This window comes from Heloderma suspectum, chromosome 4, assembly GCF_057233095.1.
Source record: "Heloderma suspectum isolate Gila_16-S chromosome 4, 16-S_ref, whole genome shotgun sequence".
Lineage (NCBI taxonomy): Eukaryota > Metazoa > Chordata > Lepidosauria > Squamata > Helodermatidae > Heloderma > Heloderma suspectum.
The window spans coordinates 66,451,879-66,466,680 of record NC_139461.1 but is presented as its reverse complement, the minus strand read 5'-3'; the positions used below and the strand labels follow the sequence as shown (position 1 = coordinate 66,466,680).

The window sequence follows — 14,802 nt, the reverse complement described above, 5'->3', positions numbered from 1 at the left end:
TTTGTATTTGTGGATGCAGAGCATTCCCTGACATTGTTGCAGGTGACCCAAAGCTATTTACTTCAGAGCCAACATAGTATAGTGCTGGTTAGAATAGCAGTTAGTGGTTAAAGTTTTGGACTAGGGCTGGGGAGACCAAGGTTCAAATCCCGATTCTGCCATGAAGCTCATTGGAGAACTTTGGGCCAATCATTATCTCTCAGTCTCAGCCTATCTTACCCGATAGGGTTGCTGTGGATTAAATGGCTGCAGGGAAAGAGCCATGTTTGTCAGGAGTGGGCAACTTTTGGCCCTGCAAGATGATGTTGGACTGCAATCCTATGCACTGTTACTTGTGAGCAACCTCCCTTGAACTCACTGGCAACATAGGCTCAGGTTTAGGTTTTAAAGCTGAGCTAAATAGGAAGGGTGAGGTTTGCTCTCCACAAATGTAGGCATGAAGGCTCTTCAGTTTAATGGATTAGTAGACATAATTATGAGAACCAGCCTAGAGATTTGTTCAAAGGGCAATTGGAAGAACACGATCAGGATTTGTTGTCTGGCAAAAACAGAGCTCATGCCGAGCACTAAAAATTAGGATCGAACCGTGATCATTTCAAAGAAAACATCTCAGTTGTTACAAAACTGTTCTTATCAGCTTGGGTTTAAAGGGTATTGTACGTTGATTTGGAGTCAGTGCAAATCAGAGGGATAAAACAGCTTATTAGTAGATCAAGAGTAGGAGATCAAATAGCAGGTTGATAAATATTTGTTTCTGCTGAGAGAATTGAAACATACAACTACATCCTCAGGAGTCAAATCAATCAAAACAACAACAAAATTCTGCAACTTTGACTGATTTAAACATCCCCAAGTAGAAGAGGGAGAATGACTGTGAATTAGATTAGTGGTGAAAAAATGAAATGGAGGAGCATTTGATAAATCCACTTTATGGCATAATAGAGTGAGACTGTGCTGCCCCCATAGACCAACTTACTCAGCAGAAAGCAGGTGATCTGCAGAAATCTGAAAGGTGCTTCTGAACAGCAAGTAGCAGTAGTATTGCATAATAATATATGTATCTAGCAGCTGCTGCAGTTTAATTGGAGCACTTCTTGGGTTTGTACATAATATACATGTTTATTTTAGATGCATTGATCTGGAATAACCATCACCCCCAGTTCTGTATTCACAGCTACTATTGCAGGTTAGAATTCCTACTGTAGTCATTAACATACCTTAAAAGACTGGAAAATGATGTACCTTTAACCACTTTGTACCATCCTGGTGGTTTAAGGAGGAGTGTTGGATCCATGTAACAGGATATTTTTTTTATGCACCTTCAGTTTCATGAAATCTACCATCTTATCCTAGTTGCAAGTGTTTGAGCTTCAGTTCATATAGCAACTTTTGATGATGCAACAACCAATCAGACGAAACAGTGACCACTCCTGCCAGTAGGAGCCAGATGAAAATGGCTGTCTTCAAGAAAGACTGGCAAATTGGTGGATAACTATGGCTTCCTAATAGCGAAGTGCCAGGCATGGCTGACTGCTACCCCATGTGGCAATCCATGTCACTGCAGTTTCTCTGTAAAATGTCAAGAATGGCTGACCATGGCCCCATGCAGCTGGATGTGTCACTGTAACTTTTCAATGAAGAACTTTCTGGACTGACTCCACTCAGGCTGGCCATTGGCTCTTCCTGGGCAGGAAGGAGTATAAGAGAGCTTCCTGTCCCACTGGAGCTTTGCTTGAGAAACAAGCTGTGGTGTGTTTGGCCTTGTTGTTCTCCAGATCTGCCTCCTGGCTTATGCTCTGGTCCTGCCTTCTAATTTGTGGTCATCAGCCCTGACTACCAGTTCCCAGATCCTGATTTACTGCAGACTGCTGACCATGGCCCTGACACCAAACCCCAAATGAGGAATTTGATCCCAAGTTCTAGCACTTGGGAAAGATTTATGAAGCACATTCCTGCAAATCTGAGAGAACTTTGAGATTGTTGACTAGGATTGGGAAGGCATATCAGAGATATTCATACAATAGAAAATGTACAAGGTGGACCATTTCCCAAGTACTAGAATGTAAAGAAGACCACTTCAATAGATCAATGAAAGTCTGGGGGAAAAGCATGATTAGCGAGTATATATGTGGTATATAATAAACCATTATTATGGGGAATCACTATTAGGGGATGAGTTGCTTACTGCTATTATTTGTTTTTTTGTACATAAGTTTCATATCCATAGCATAATGCAAGGCTGGGGAACTAATTTGGGCTAGGGCCTGGATAACCTCCACCCAGTCCTCTGCAGACTGAATGACATCAGGGGGTGGGGCAACCCACTGGCTGATGTCATTTGGTCTCCTGCTGACATGCAAGGTAGATTATCCACCTATCACGTTGGTGCAGGACCCAGCTTTGCTGGGCCCCCTCAGGGGCCTGGCTTTGCTGCATACAGCCTTGCATTGAAATGTCCCCTCCAAGGTGCAGGATTGGACCTCCACCTGGTACCTTCATCCAGGGAAGCCCTTTGTGCACCACACGACCACCCAATTGGGAGGGTGAGCAGTAGACTAAGGGGGTCCCTCACTTTATCTCCAATTATAGATCAGAGATAACAGCCAAGATTCCCCTCCCCACCTCCCCAAGCCTCCAGTAACCTTCAGGGGATGGGGCTTAGTGAAGTAGGCAGGGCCCCAGAGAGAGGTCAAGTCTCCATGGGCCAGTTGGGGAACCTATGCAGGCCAGAGGTTCCCCATCTCTGTCATAATGTCATTAGAATTTATATATTTTAGAGCAGTCATCTATAGAGCAATAGAGTTAGGTTATGAGTGTGGCAGGACGATGAGTGGGAGAGACAATATTTAGGCTGCAGTTCCATACCAACTTACCTGGAAGTAAATGCTACTGATCTCAATGGGACTTACTACTGAGTAGATGTGTATAGCATTGCACTGTTAGGATATTTCACTACATTCAGTTAAGAGAGAGAGAGAGAGAGAGAGAGAACTTATATCATCCCCATTCCAGGCCAAGAGACTTTTGTGAGATACCCTGTAGTATTCTTGGAATGAGTGGCTGTTTCATATGGAGTTAACTGTGGAGTAAGAAAACTGTAGGCAATAGTTTTATAGATTGGAAGTCTTGCTGTGCAAAAGCTGAGCTAATGGCCTCAGTGCTTATCAAAAACCCACAATCAAGAAATGTGGAAGGCCAGTGTATTTTCCCCAATTTTCAGTGTTTGGAATAGGTTCATTAATGTTAACGAGATAAACATACACTTTAAGAATAAAATTAGATCACTCATTGCACAAAATCCAGTAGAAAATCTTAGAATGTAAGATTCTACATCTAGAATCTGGCACTCTAGAATGTAAAGTGTTATCCTTCCAGCTGGGCACATTTTCACATGAGTATGAATATTCCAGACACAATGAATGAAACTAAGGGAGCAATCCTATGGCCCACTAGACACTGTCTAGAGGGCCATAGGATATGCTCTTTTCCGGGACCCAACCTCAGAGCCCACTCTCTGAAGTCGGTTCCTGGAAAACTGACCTCCCCACACTTCTGTGCTGCCTCGTAGGCAGCACAGAGAAGCCCTGTCCTCTATGCTCAGAAGAGGAGCGTGGAGCAACTGAAAAGGGGCAGAGCTGGGGGCGTTCCAGGGTGGGGAGAGCGGAGCTACGTGTATAATGCATCCTATGTGTCGTACACACAGCCTCCTCTCCCAGTTGCCCCCCCCCCGCCCCCTGTGGCTAGCCAGCCAAAAATGGCTGTCTAGTGGAAAATAGCAGGGCAGGAGAGGCTTGGAGGGAACAATCCCCCCCCCCGTGCCTCTCCTGCCTTGCTTTGGGGTTTGGAGGCGGCTGCCTATCTTGATAGGATTGCATCCTAGAGTGACTCTGGTATACAAGACCTTGATGTAGGAGCTAGCGAACACTGAAGACATTCAAACCCAGATCCATATACAATAAGTCTCCATATGAAAAGTTATGAAAAGTTGTGCCTGTTTCTTCATGCGGATGGCCTGATTGGCTAAAAAGCAATAAACTATGTAAGTCTCCATATAAGAAGGCATGAGATCTGGGGGTGCAAGTGTTTTCATGGAATAAAAGCAGTTCTGCAGATGTGACTATGAAGAAGGCAGTGTTGAACAGATAAGCAAGTTTTCCTGCCACAAGGACATTCCCAGACCTCCTTTTGTGTGCACTGCTTGGAAGAGTCATGAAACTGGCTTTTCTAAAAGTGCAACCTCCCACTACTTCAAAGGACCCAGGTTCATAATGGCTTCCACTATAACATACTAGTAAAGATATACATTGCTCCATGGTCTGAATCTACCCTAAGAGCTGCAGTTGAAAAAGCAATGCTACATTGCCATGGCAGGGGATTCCTTACCCCTCCCCACATAGACCCTAGCATCTAGTGGAAACATTGGTTTGTATTTCATTGTGTGGCTTTTCTTGCCACCCTTGCCATCCCCTTGAGGGTGCTGATACGCCTGGAGGCTTCTTAGTTCAGGGGTGAGAATCCTCAAACCTGAGAGGCCAAATCTGGCCCTCCTCAGATCTCAATCCCTGCTCCCCATTTCCCCTAACCACTGTGTCCTGGCTTGTGAGCATTTTTCCCCATCCTAAAAGGTTGAAATCCTTATCCTAAGGATTGGTTGCTGGCAGTAAGAGCTTTAAGCTACAATATGCTGGCATGTTTGCATTTCAGCACCACCCCTTTTCTGAAGAAGAGAATTCTAGCATGTGATTCCTGACCTTTTGCCTCTGGGCCCTGCCCCTTTCCTTTGGACCCTGCCCACCAGTGGAATGTGCCTCCAAGAGCTTTTCAAAAATTGAATTTGGCCCTCCACCCATGTATTATCTAGCTTTCCTGTTTTTAACTAACCAGTGGTTAGATTTTAATAACAAATATGAAGGTATTATAATTCAGATTCTATCCTGAAGATATTGAATTAAAGGAATAGATTTTTCTTCACAGACAAGACACACACAGATTATTTTTTTTAATAGACAAGTCATTATTTTTTTTTTTTGAAAAGTGTCTCTAAGGGCCAACCTTACAAGTAAGTGTGTAATTACACACAAGGAAGTAGTTACTCACAAGTAAGAGCATGGGGCTCTGATCAGGGCCACCATGGCCCCTGACCCACTCCCCTCCTGATATTTCCCACTTACCCCATGTGGAGGATTTTTAAAAAACAACCTCCACTTGTGCCAATGGGATGGGGGGGGGGTCTTTTTAAAAACCCCATGGGGGGAAAGAGGCCAAAACAAGAGGGGAACAGGTGGAGGACATTTAAATCTCCCCTCTTCACACGTGGTGGTCCTGATGAGGGCCCACAACCTTATTTGTGGGTAATTAAAAGACAGAGGGGCAGCTGCACAGTGTCTTTAATTTAACATGTAGTTTTGCTCTTTAAATGCATAGTATGTTATATATCTGGGAATGTGTGGCCCTCCAGATCCTGTCATCCTTGATCATTGGCCATGCTGGATGGGGCTGATGGGAGCTGGAGTCCAACATCTGGAAAGCCACAGTTTCCCCACCCCGATACATATATTTATCCTGAATGGTATTTTCTTGGAGGTGCAGGTATTCCATTGTGTTCATGGAGCTTTCTCACCTGCAGGATTTCCCCGTTCATTTCAGCAGAGGAGATGCAAACTGTGAGCATGCAGACCACAATCTGGCTAGCCTTTTTCCTAAGGTGGTCGTTTTCTATGTGCCCAGAATTTCTGAAGGGAGAGAATTCTAGCATGTGATTCCATAACTGTAATCTGAAGTGGTAGAATCCAGTAAAGATGCACTATGTAATTCTGCTGCATGGGTAAGAGAGATAAATAGAGCAGAAAAATAAAGCTGGTTCCTTCCCAGTGATGGTATGGCAACAAGATAATTATTTTGTTTTGTTTTTTGCCTCGTCCATGCTGGTGACAAAGAGAGGAAAGAAATTAGGCAAGTTTTTTCCCCATTTCTACCCACTAGTGGGGATGTTAGAGAATTCCACCATGGATACCAGGGAGGCTGAATTCCAGTGAATTCGGCCCCTCGGAATCCGTGGCGGAATGGAGCAACCTGCCCTACCTCCCCGTGAAAGCCCCGCAAAATGGAGCCTACCTGGCTGCGGCATCCGGCGGCAGCGGCAGCGGCTCTGGCAACAGATGAAGCGGCAGTGGCAGTGATGGCAGCAGCTCCGGCTGCTGCCGGGCTGCTGCAGCCACAAATGGCGGCCATCATAGCGGCCGCCATTTGCGTCCCTACGCCAGCCCATGATAGGCTACGTATATATTTACGTAGCCTATCACGGCTAAAGCAGGGAGGGAAATGGCGTCCCCTATGCCATTTGTGTTCCCGCTTTAGCTGTGATAGGCTACGTAAATATATACGTAGCCTATCATGGGCTGGCGTAGGGATGCAAATGGTGGCCGCTATGATGGCCGCCCTTTGCGGCTGCAGCAGCCCGGCAGCGGCTGGAGGCCCCGCTGTGGGTTGGCCCGGCCGGCGGCTCCACAGACTTGCTGTGGAGCGGAGCTGCCCCCCCCACCCCCTGTCGAGGATTCCAGGGGGAGGAACAGATTGCCTTCCCCCACCTGTGGACCCCAGCGGAGCCAGGTAAGCGGGGTTTCATACACCCCTAAATCTTAGTATTATTCACCATCAATTCCTTCTCCTCCTACGTCAGTTGAAAAGTTCAGGGAAAAGGTGAGGAGTGAAAGGCATTACATTGATTTTGTTGACATTTTAACTATGGGCAGCAATAGCAACAACAAAAAATGACATTCGCAATGGAAGTAGCAAGGTCATGACAGGGCTCCTGGATTTAGCATCCAAATCTATCAATAACGGGGAAAGACTTATGTCTGCTACAATAAGTAACAAATCTTATTTAAATAAAATAAAATAACAAAGGGAGTTTGGTAATTTCAGATTTAGAAGACTACAGCTGCCTGTAGTGCTATACATGTCTACTACTCCAGTGAGCTGATTTGGGCTTACTTGCAGGAAAGTGTGTTTAGGGTTGCAGCTTAAGTTTGACATTGTCCTATAACTGTGATGTGCATAATCTGAAGTCTTTACATACCTCGTGAACAGGAACAAACCTGTTAATTTCATTCCTAGTGAGGAAGCACTTGCTATCCCTAACTTTATTGGGGAAAGGAAATTTAATTCAGGAAACTGAAGTGGTTTGAGAGAAAGTCGGTAGCATTGCCTATGGAGTATGGTTTCCGTTACCCATTTTCTGATGCTCCAAAAAAGTTTACATTAGTTATGGGCTTTGTCTTGATCACCTACTTTTCCATTTTTGCTACCTGCAGATTAAATCCAGAGATGTTGGAGATGTATACAAGATTCGGGTCAGCTGTGGCTATTTGCCAGACTTTGAGGGCTGGCATTTGGAGTCTTTTGAGATAGAAGAGCTGCACGCTAATCAAGAGGTGAACTTTGACTGTAGCTGCTGGTTCTCTCTTAGCCAAGAACACCGAGAGCTGGTGAAAGAATTCCCTGCACTGAATGAAAACCAGAAGACTTTACCAGGTAAAAATAGCAGAGAATGCAGAGAACATGAACTAGCCTTTGAAAGAAATCGATGCCGCAAAACTTTTTTCTCCCGGTCAAATTCCTCATTGCTTGAAAACTACAGTGATTCACAAGTACTCAAATGCCTCTTTATTAAATGAGAAACCATGTATAACAATTATTGTATTCTATGCATAGCTCTGTTTGTAAGCCAGAGAGTTGTAATTATACTGGTAAAAGATAAAGCACATAATTCAGAGAAATGGAAATCACTTTTGGTAAATTGAGCACTGAATTCTTTCACTTATCTGGACTTGAATTGCTGAAGTGATTATCAAGAATGATTTTCCTGTGTAATGATAAAAATGGCTTTATTTCTCAGGGTGTTTCTGTAATGTTTTGCAGTTCAAATCCACTGGATGTACCTACCCTTTCAGTTGCATCAGTGAGCATTGCCAACTGCAGATAAAAGTAAAATGTGTGGACTGTAACTAACTAGCTGCTGTTATAAATAGAGTTTTTGCCAAGACTCCTATTTGCTGGATTGGAAATACACATCTCATAGTTGTTCTCTGACTCTGATTAAAATCTAAAGAAGAATTCAGCTCCGTCTCCCCACTCAGCCCCACCCCTCCCTCCTGACCTCCAGCAATCCTCAAAGTTCTCTCCTCCTTTTCGTTCCACCTGCATACCTGGCTGCTGCTTCTACTTCAGTGGAAAATGGGAAGGAGAAGGGCCTCCGGTGGCTCGTCTTGGAAAAATCAACATTTCCCACATCGACTTACACCTAGTGCTATTTCTGGAGATCAGTGCTTATGTGGTGTAGGCAGTGTCATGAACAAGATATGTCTTGGGATCCCTGGGACCACAGTGGGGCTAGAATTCTTCTCCTAGGAGGTCTGTTGTTGCTCTTGGGCAAGTCACATGTAGGTCTCCTCCTAAAAATGTGGGCTATGGAACTGGCTGGCTATTGTAATTGTAATAGTACTCTACCCTTTGTGGTCTTGATCTTTTCTCAGTTCTGTCTCTGGGGAACCTTGTGACTTGCAGCTACAGCTACAGGTATAATTTGTTGCCTTTCTACCATTTGTGCCATGGAGAGCTGTACTGGAGAAGGTGTTGTCCACTCTTCCTGGCCAGCTGGTTGCAAGCAGAGAGGGGCGTGAACTGGGGTGGGTGATCTCATGGGGTTGTTTGGCTATCACTGTGCAGTGATTGGTGCCTTCCATACTGTGGGGTATCATTCATCTGTGAACATGTACATGATTGCTGTGTGGTGGCACTGTTGCCAGAGGCACTGTGAGTAACTGTCTCTATGTTGCTCTACTACTTGTATTGCTTTGCTGTCTGTCTTGCAGGACAGAGGATGTAGGACCACAACATAGTTAAGCCAAAGTGAAATAAGGATTGACTTGGTGTAGCAGCCAAGAACTAGGGTTGGCGTCAAGGGTAAGCACAGCTTAGCACCTTCCAGGGACGCATACACCAGCAGGAGCCTACTGCCAAGAACCCCCTGGAGTTGCTCCTCCCCTTCACCATTGCAACCTGCTTGTTGTCTGGCCAAACAACAACAGTGGTGATAGAAGCAGGAGCAGTAGATGCCACCGCTTGCTTGCTTACTGAATCCCTGCCTGTCAAGCAAGCAAGTGGTAGCAATGATGAGAAAGAGGTTGAGGATCAATAGCAGCTGGTGACAATGACAAGGGGTGGGCAGGGAGGTATTGAGAGTGTTTTGCCCAAGGGCTCTCCAAAACCTGGAGCTGGCACAGAGCAGGACCACTGGATTGAACAGGAATAGAATATTTATAGTATTGCCATGTCTTCATGACAGAAAAATAGTCTGTAGCTTTAAAAGAAACATGGGCAGCGGGAGGCAATTTCTAATTATGTTATATTCATTAGCAGGCTCTGAGAGCAAACATTTTCTGAAGCCTCTGAATATTTCTAAAGACACTTGCATACTTCAGATACCATATTTAGGCATTTATGAGGTCCTCCAAAGCACAACCCAAAAAAGAAGGACAGCAGGTGCACCTACAGAAAGAATGAAGTACCAAAGTACAAAAAGAAGCACCAGTGTTGCAAATAAGTCTGAATAAACAACTGCATATAAATTGTAATAAATCAATGTAAAAGGGATTAGCAATCCATATAATCACTAGACTATACATATTCTAGAAGAAGCCATACAAACTGAGAATCAGGATGTGTTTTAGGTCTGATCATTATACATTTTATATGGACACAGAATGGGGACCTATGAGGAACTGTGAGGGTGAATTATTTATTTATTTATTACATTTCTATACTGCCCAAAGCCGAAGCTCTCTGGGCAGTTTACAAAAGTTAAAACATTAAAATACAGTATACAAAGTTTTAAAACCATTTACATAAAATCACACAGACTATATACAAACAACATATAACTAAAAACAACTTTGAACTAAAAGCAATTTTTTAAAAATCCAACAATAAAACACAGCTTAAATCATCACTGCTTAAAAACAGTACACAAAAATCAGCAGAAGGAACAAGAGTTCTAAAAAGGGAAGGCCTGGCGGAATAATAGCATCTTTAATGCCTGCTTAAAAACCTTCAACAAGGTCAGCAGGCGCATTTCAACCAGCAGGTCATTCCACAACTGAGGGGCGGCAAAGGAAAAGGTCCTCTTGCGTGTGGCTGCCAGTCTCACATTAGGCAGCTGCAGCAGAGAGCCCTCAAAGGACCTTAGGTGGTGGACTGGGACGTAGGGGAGAAGGTGCTCCCTAAGGTACCTTCCACCTAGACCATGTAAGGCTTTGAAGGTAAGAACCAGCACTTTATATTTTGCTTGGAAACAAATTGGCAGCCAGTGTAAAGATTTTAAAACCAGTGTAATATGATCTCCACGAGATGTCCAGTCTGACTGCCATATTTTGTACCAGTTGAAGTTTCCGAACTAAATATACAGGCACTCCCAACTACAGCACATTGCAAAAATCAAGCCTAGTGGTTACCAGCGCGTGCACCACTGTCACCAGGTCCACGTGTTCCAGGAATGGGCGTCGCTGGTGTATCAGCCAAAGTTGATGACAAGCACTTCTCACTGTTGCCTCCACCTGGGGTGCCAGGAGCAGGGTTGGGGAATGGTCTATTGTACTCAAATCGATGGATTGGGTAGACATCCCTGAACCATCCAAAATAGAACATGGTGGTTAACCCCCTTCCCATGTTTTAGGAGAGAGATCAGAAAAAAAATTGTACTCAGGGAATGCATGCACAACCATAATCCCATTCTACCCATACTCAAAAACCTTCAAGACCCCCTAACATGCTGGATGGAGGGGAAATTGTGGTTGTAGGATGGATGTCATGATGTGTGTATTCTTCAACTGCATTTCCTCCCCTCATTAAGCTCTAAGATGAAGGGAAGCAAGCTCATGTGCAGTTCCCATTTTGGAGCCCATGCTCTTAACAGCATATTTCTGCAAATCTGGTATGTACCCTTCTCTCTGGGTAGCACTGTTTTACTGCCATTCTGGTTGGAATGGGCCCCCTACTACACTATTAGAGAGAATGACATATTTGATACCTACTTTATTTGGATATTTTATTTTATTATAGCTGTACTGAAATAGATAAGATTGTTGCTTTTTTGTCTCCATCTGTATAATTTTATGGTTTAAAAGCAATACAGCGTTAATGAGCATTATTCACCTAATATTGCTTCTTTGCAGTGCATAAATATATCGTCTCTGTACACACTGGAGATCTCTGGGGAGCTGAAACCTTTGCAAACCTTTATATAACAGTTTATGGTGAAAGAGGAGACACAGGTGTGAGGAAACTGCAGCACTCTATCACATCAGGAGAAGCATTTCAAAGGAACAAGGTAAAATGGCGATGGCAACGGCAGGTGGGGGCGTGGGAGACAATATCCAAACCATCATTTGATTATAATGAAATTGATAAGGAACAAAAAACAGATTATAAAGAGGTATATATAATATTATAAACCTCTTTGTTTGCATGTAACTACCTAGTTAGTTGTGTCATTATATTCTTCCAGATAAAACATTCCAACAGTATAAAGACATTAGCCCAGTTTTTGTGGCAGTAACATTTATCCTATTCCTGCAGAGTACATGGCATGAGGTAGCTTTGTTGTTTCAAAAAAGGCTTGGTCTTGAGGGGTGAGGAGGATTCATAAACTTCTTTCTTTCTTTCTTTCTTTCTTTCTTTCTTTCTTTCTTTCTTTCTTTTCAATAAAGGAACTGGATGGGCATTCTTGTATTGGCCTTGCATGGTAGAGGTATTGCACAGCCAGCAAGGGACATCTTTAAAAGAGTCCATCAGAAGTTTCCTAAAATGGAAGGGCTGTAGGAAAGGAAACCAAATAGCATTGTTCTTCTGTGAACTTTTTCTAAAACTAGTGTTGAATTGGAACATACAGCAGCAAAGGACATTAAAAAGGGTGGGGGGAGGTTGCAAAGTGGTGTGGATACATGGGGAGAGGAGACTGGGCCACATAGATTTCAGATACATGGGACATGAAACTAAACTCAGTGTCTAGATCAGAGGGCTCCTATACCTTTTCTGACTGGGTTGTCAGTGCTCATTTGGGTCAGAAGTTGCAAGATATGAGTTCCCCTTCCAGACTGTATGATCTCTTCTTCAGTCTCTAATGCGAAAGCTGCTGTTCTGTTATCCAGTCTTCATACGCAGTGTCAAGAATGGACAACTACATTTGTTGTTGTTTTTTATTCATCCAGTCGCTTCCAACTCTTCATGACTTCATGGACCAGCCCACGCCAGAGCTTCCTGTCAGCCGTTGCCACCCCCAGCTCCCCCAAGGTGAAGTCCATCACCTCCAGAATATCATCCATCCATCTTGCCCTTGGTCGGCTCCTCTTCCTTTTGCCTTCCACTTTCCCTAGCATCAGCATCTTCTCCAGGGTCTCCTGTCTTCTCATTATGTGGCCATAAAGTTTTGCCTTTAATATCATCCCCTCAAGTGAGCAGTCTGGCCTGATTTCCTGGTGTATGGACTGGTTTGATCTTCTTGCAGTCCAAGGCACTCTCAGAATTTTCCTCCAGCACCACAGTTCAAAAACATCTATCTTCCTTCGCTCAGCCTTCCTTATGGTCCAGCTCTCACAGCCATAGGTTACTACAGGGAATACCATTGCTTTAACTATGCGGACCTTTGTTGTCAGTGTGATGTCTCTGCTCTTCACTATTTTATCAAGATTTGTCATTGCTCTCCTCCCAAGAAGTAAACGTCTTCTGATTTCCTGGCTGCAGTCAGCGTCTACAGTAATCTTTGCGCCTAGAAATACAAAGTCTGTCACTGCCTCCACGTTTTCTCCATCCATTTGCCAGTTATCAATCAAGCTGGTTGCCATAATCTTGGGGGGGGGGTAGGTTTAACTGCAACCCAGCTTTTGCACTTTCTTCTTTCACTTTCGTCATGAGGTTCCTCAGCTCCTCCTCGCTGTCAGCCATCAAAGTGGTATCATCTGCATATCGGAGATTGTTAATGTTTCTTCCAGCGATTTTAACTCCAGCCTTGGCTTCATCAAGCCCAGCACATCGCATGATGTGTTCTGCGTACAGGTTGAATAGGTAGGGTGAGAGTATACAACCCTGCTGTACTCCTTTACCAATCTTAAACCAGTCCGTTGTTCCTTGGTCTGTTCTTACCATTGCTACTTGGTCATTATACAGATTCCTCAGGAGGCAGACAAGATGACTTGGTATCTCCATATCACCAAGAACTTGCCACAATTTGTTATGATCCACACAGTCAAAGGCTTTAGAATAGTCAATAAAACAGAAATAGTTGTTTTTCTGAAACTCCCTGGCTTTCTCCATTATCCAGTGGATATTGGCAATTTGGTCTCTAGTTCCTCTGCCTTTTCTAAACACAGCTTGTAGAATCTGGCAATTCTTGTTCCATGAATTGCTGGAGTTGCTGGGGTCTACCTTGCAAACAACTACATTTACCCAGTCTTTTATGTTCCTAAATGTTTGCTAGAATTGTGATCCTCTACATGCCAAGAGCATATCTTGAATAATTGGATTGAATGTATTAAAGATGGATAACCTTTTGAATATTAGGAACATGATGGAACTTAAGATAATTGTGTTCAGTGAAATTCACTAAGAAGTCTGTACATTTAAAGCCACAATATTAAAGTGATTACAGATTCAGTACCTAGGCATAAACTGTAGATCGTCTTACTGTGGATCCAGGCTGAAATTTTCCTGAAGCTCGCCTCCATTAAAACTTGTTTAGTTAGTTTTTGGGTTTGTTTGTTTTTTAAAGTAAATCTTTTTCAGGTGGATTCCTTTTCAGTGGAGGCTGTCTCATTGAGCCATTTGAAAAAGATAGCCATAGGACATGACGGAGAAGGATATGGAGCTGGAATATACTTAAAGATGATAACAATTAAGAAGTCAGAAAACTCAGAGAAAGAATGGATCTTCCCATGCTGGAACTGGCTGGATACTCATCTGGGAATCTGCGACACCGTCTGTGAAATTGAAACAATAGGTAGGTTCTTCTGTTAAAATATTTATTTATTTATTTATTTATTTATTTATTTCATTTCTATACCGCCCAATAGCCGAAGCTCTCTGGGCGGTTCACAAAAACTAAAACCAAACAACACACAATAAAACAATTTAAAATATATAGAACATTAAAACCACAATATAACAATACAACCACAATAAAACCTAGCAGCAGTACAGGAGTTTAAAATACAGATTTAAAACAGCAAAGATAAAAATTTAGAAAGCTAAAATGCCTGGGAAAATAAAAAGGTCTTCACCTGGCGCCGAAAGGAGTACAATGTAGGCGCCAGGCGAACCTCACTAGGGAGCTCATTCCAGAGCCGGGGTGCCACAACAGAAAAAGCCCTCCTCCTAGTAGCCACCCGCCTCACTTCCTTTGGCAGGGGCTCACGGAGAAGGGCCGCTGATGATGATCTTAAGGTCCGGGCAGGCACATATGGGAGGAGGCGATCCTTCAGGTAACCTGGCCCCAAGCCGTTAAGGGCTTTGAATGTTAACACCAGCACTTTGAATCGGGCCCGGAAATGGACTGGCAGCCAGTGCAGCTGGAAAAGTACTGGCGTAATATGAGCTCGCAGGCCAGTCCCTGTTAACAATCTTGCTGCCCTATTTTGGACTAGCTGAAGTTTCCGGACCGTTTTCAAAGGCAGCCCCACGTATAACGCATTGCAGTAATCCAGACGAGAAGTTATCAGAGCATGGATAACTGTAGCTAGGCTATCTCTGTCC

At 43.7% G+C, this 14,802-nt stretch overlaps 1 protein-coding gene across 1 annotated transcript in view; it reads left to right on the top strand.

Moving 5' to 3' along the window:
- The window catches only part of RP1 (RP1 axonemal microtubule associated), a 291,823-nt gene that overhangs the window by 163,105 nt on the left and 113,916 nt on the right, over positions 1 to 14,802 (top strand). The window contains exons 32-34 of the mRNA XM_084848072.1: positions 7,314 to 7,533; positions 11,232 to 11,386; positions 13,837 to 14,050. Coding sequence (XP_084704198.1) covers positions 7,314 to 7,533; positions 11,232 to 11,386; positions 13,837 to 14,050 — 589 coding nt within the window. The remainder of the gene's footprint in view (positions 1 to 7,313; positions 7,534 to 11,231; positions 11,387 to 13,836; positions 14,051 to 14,802) is intronic.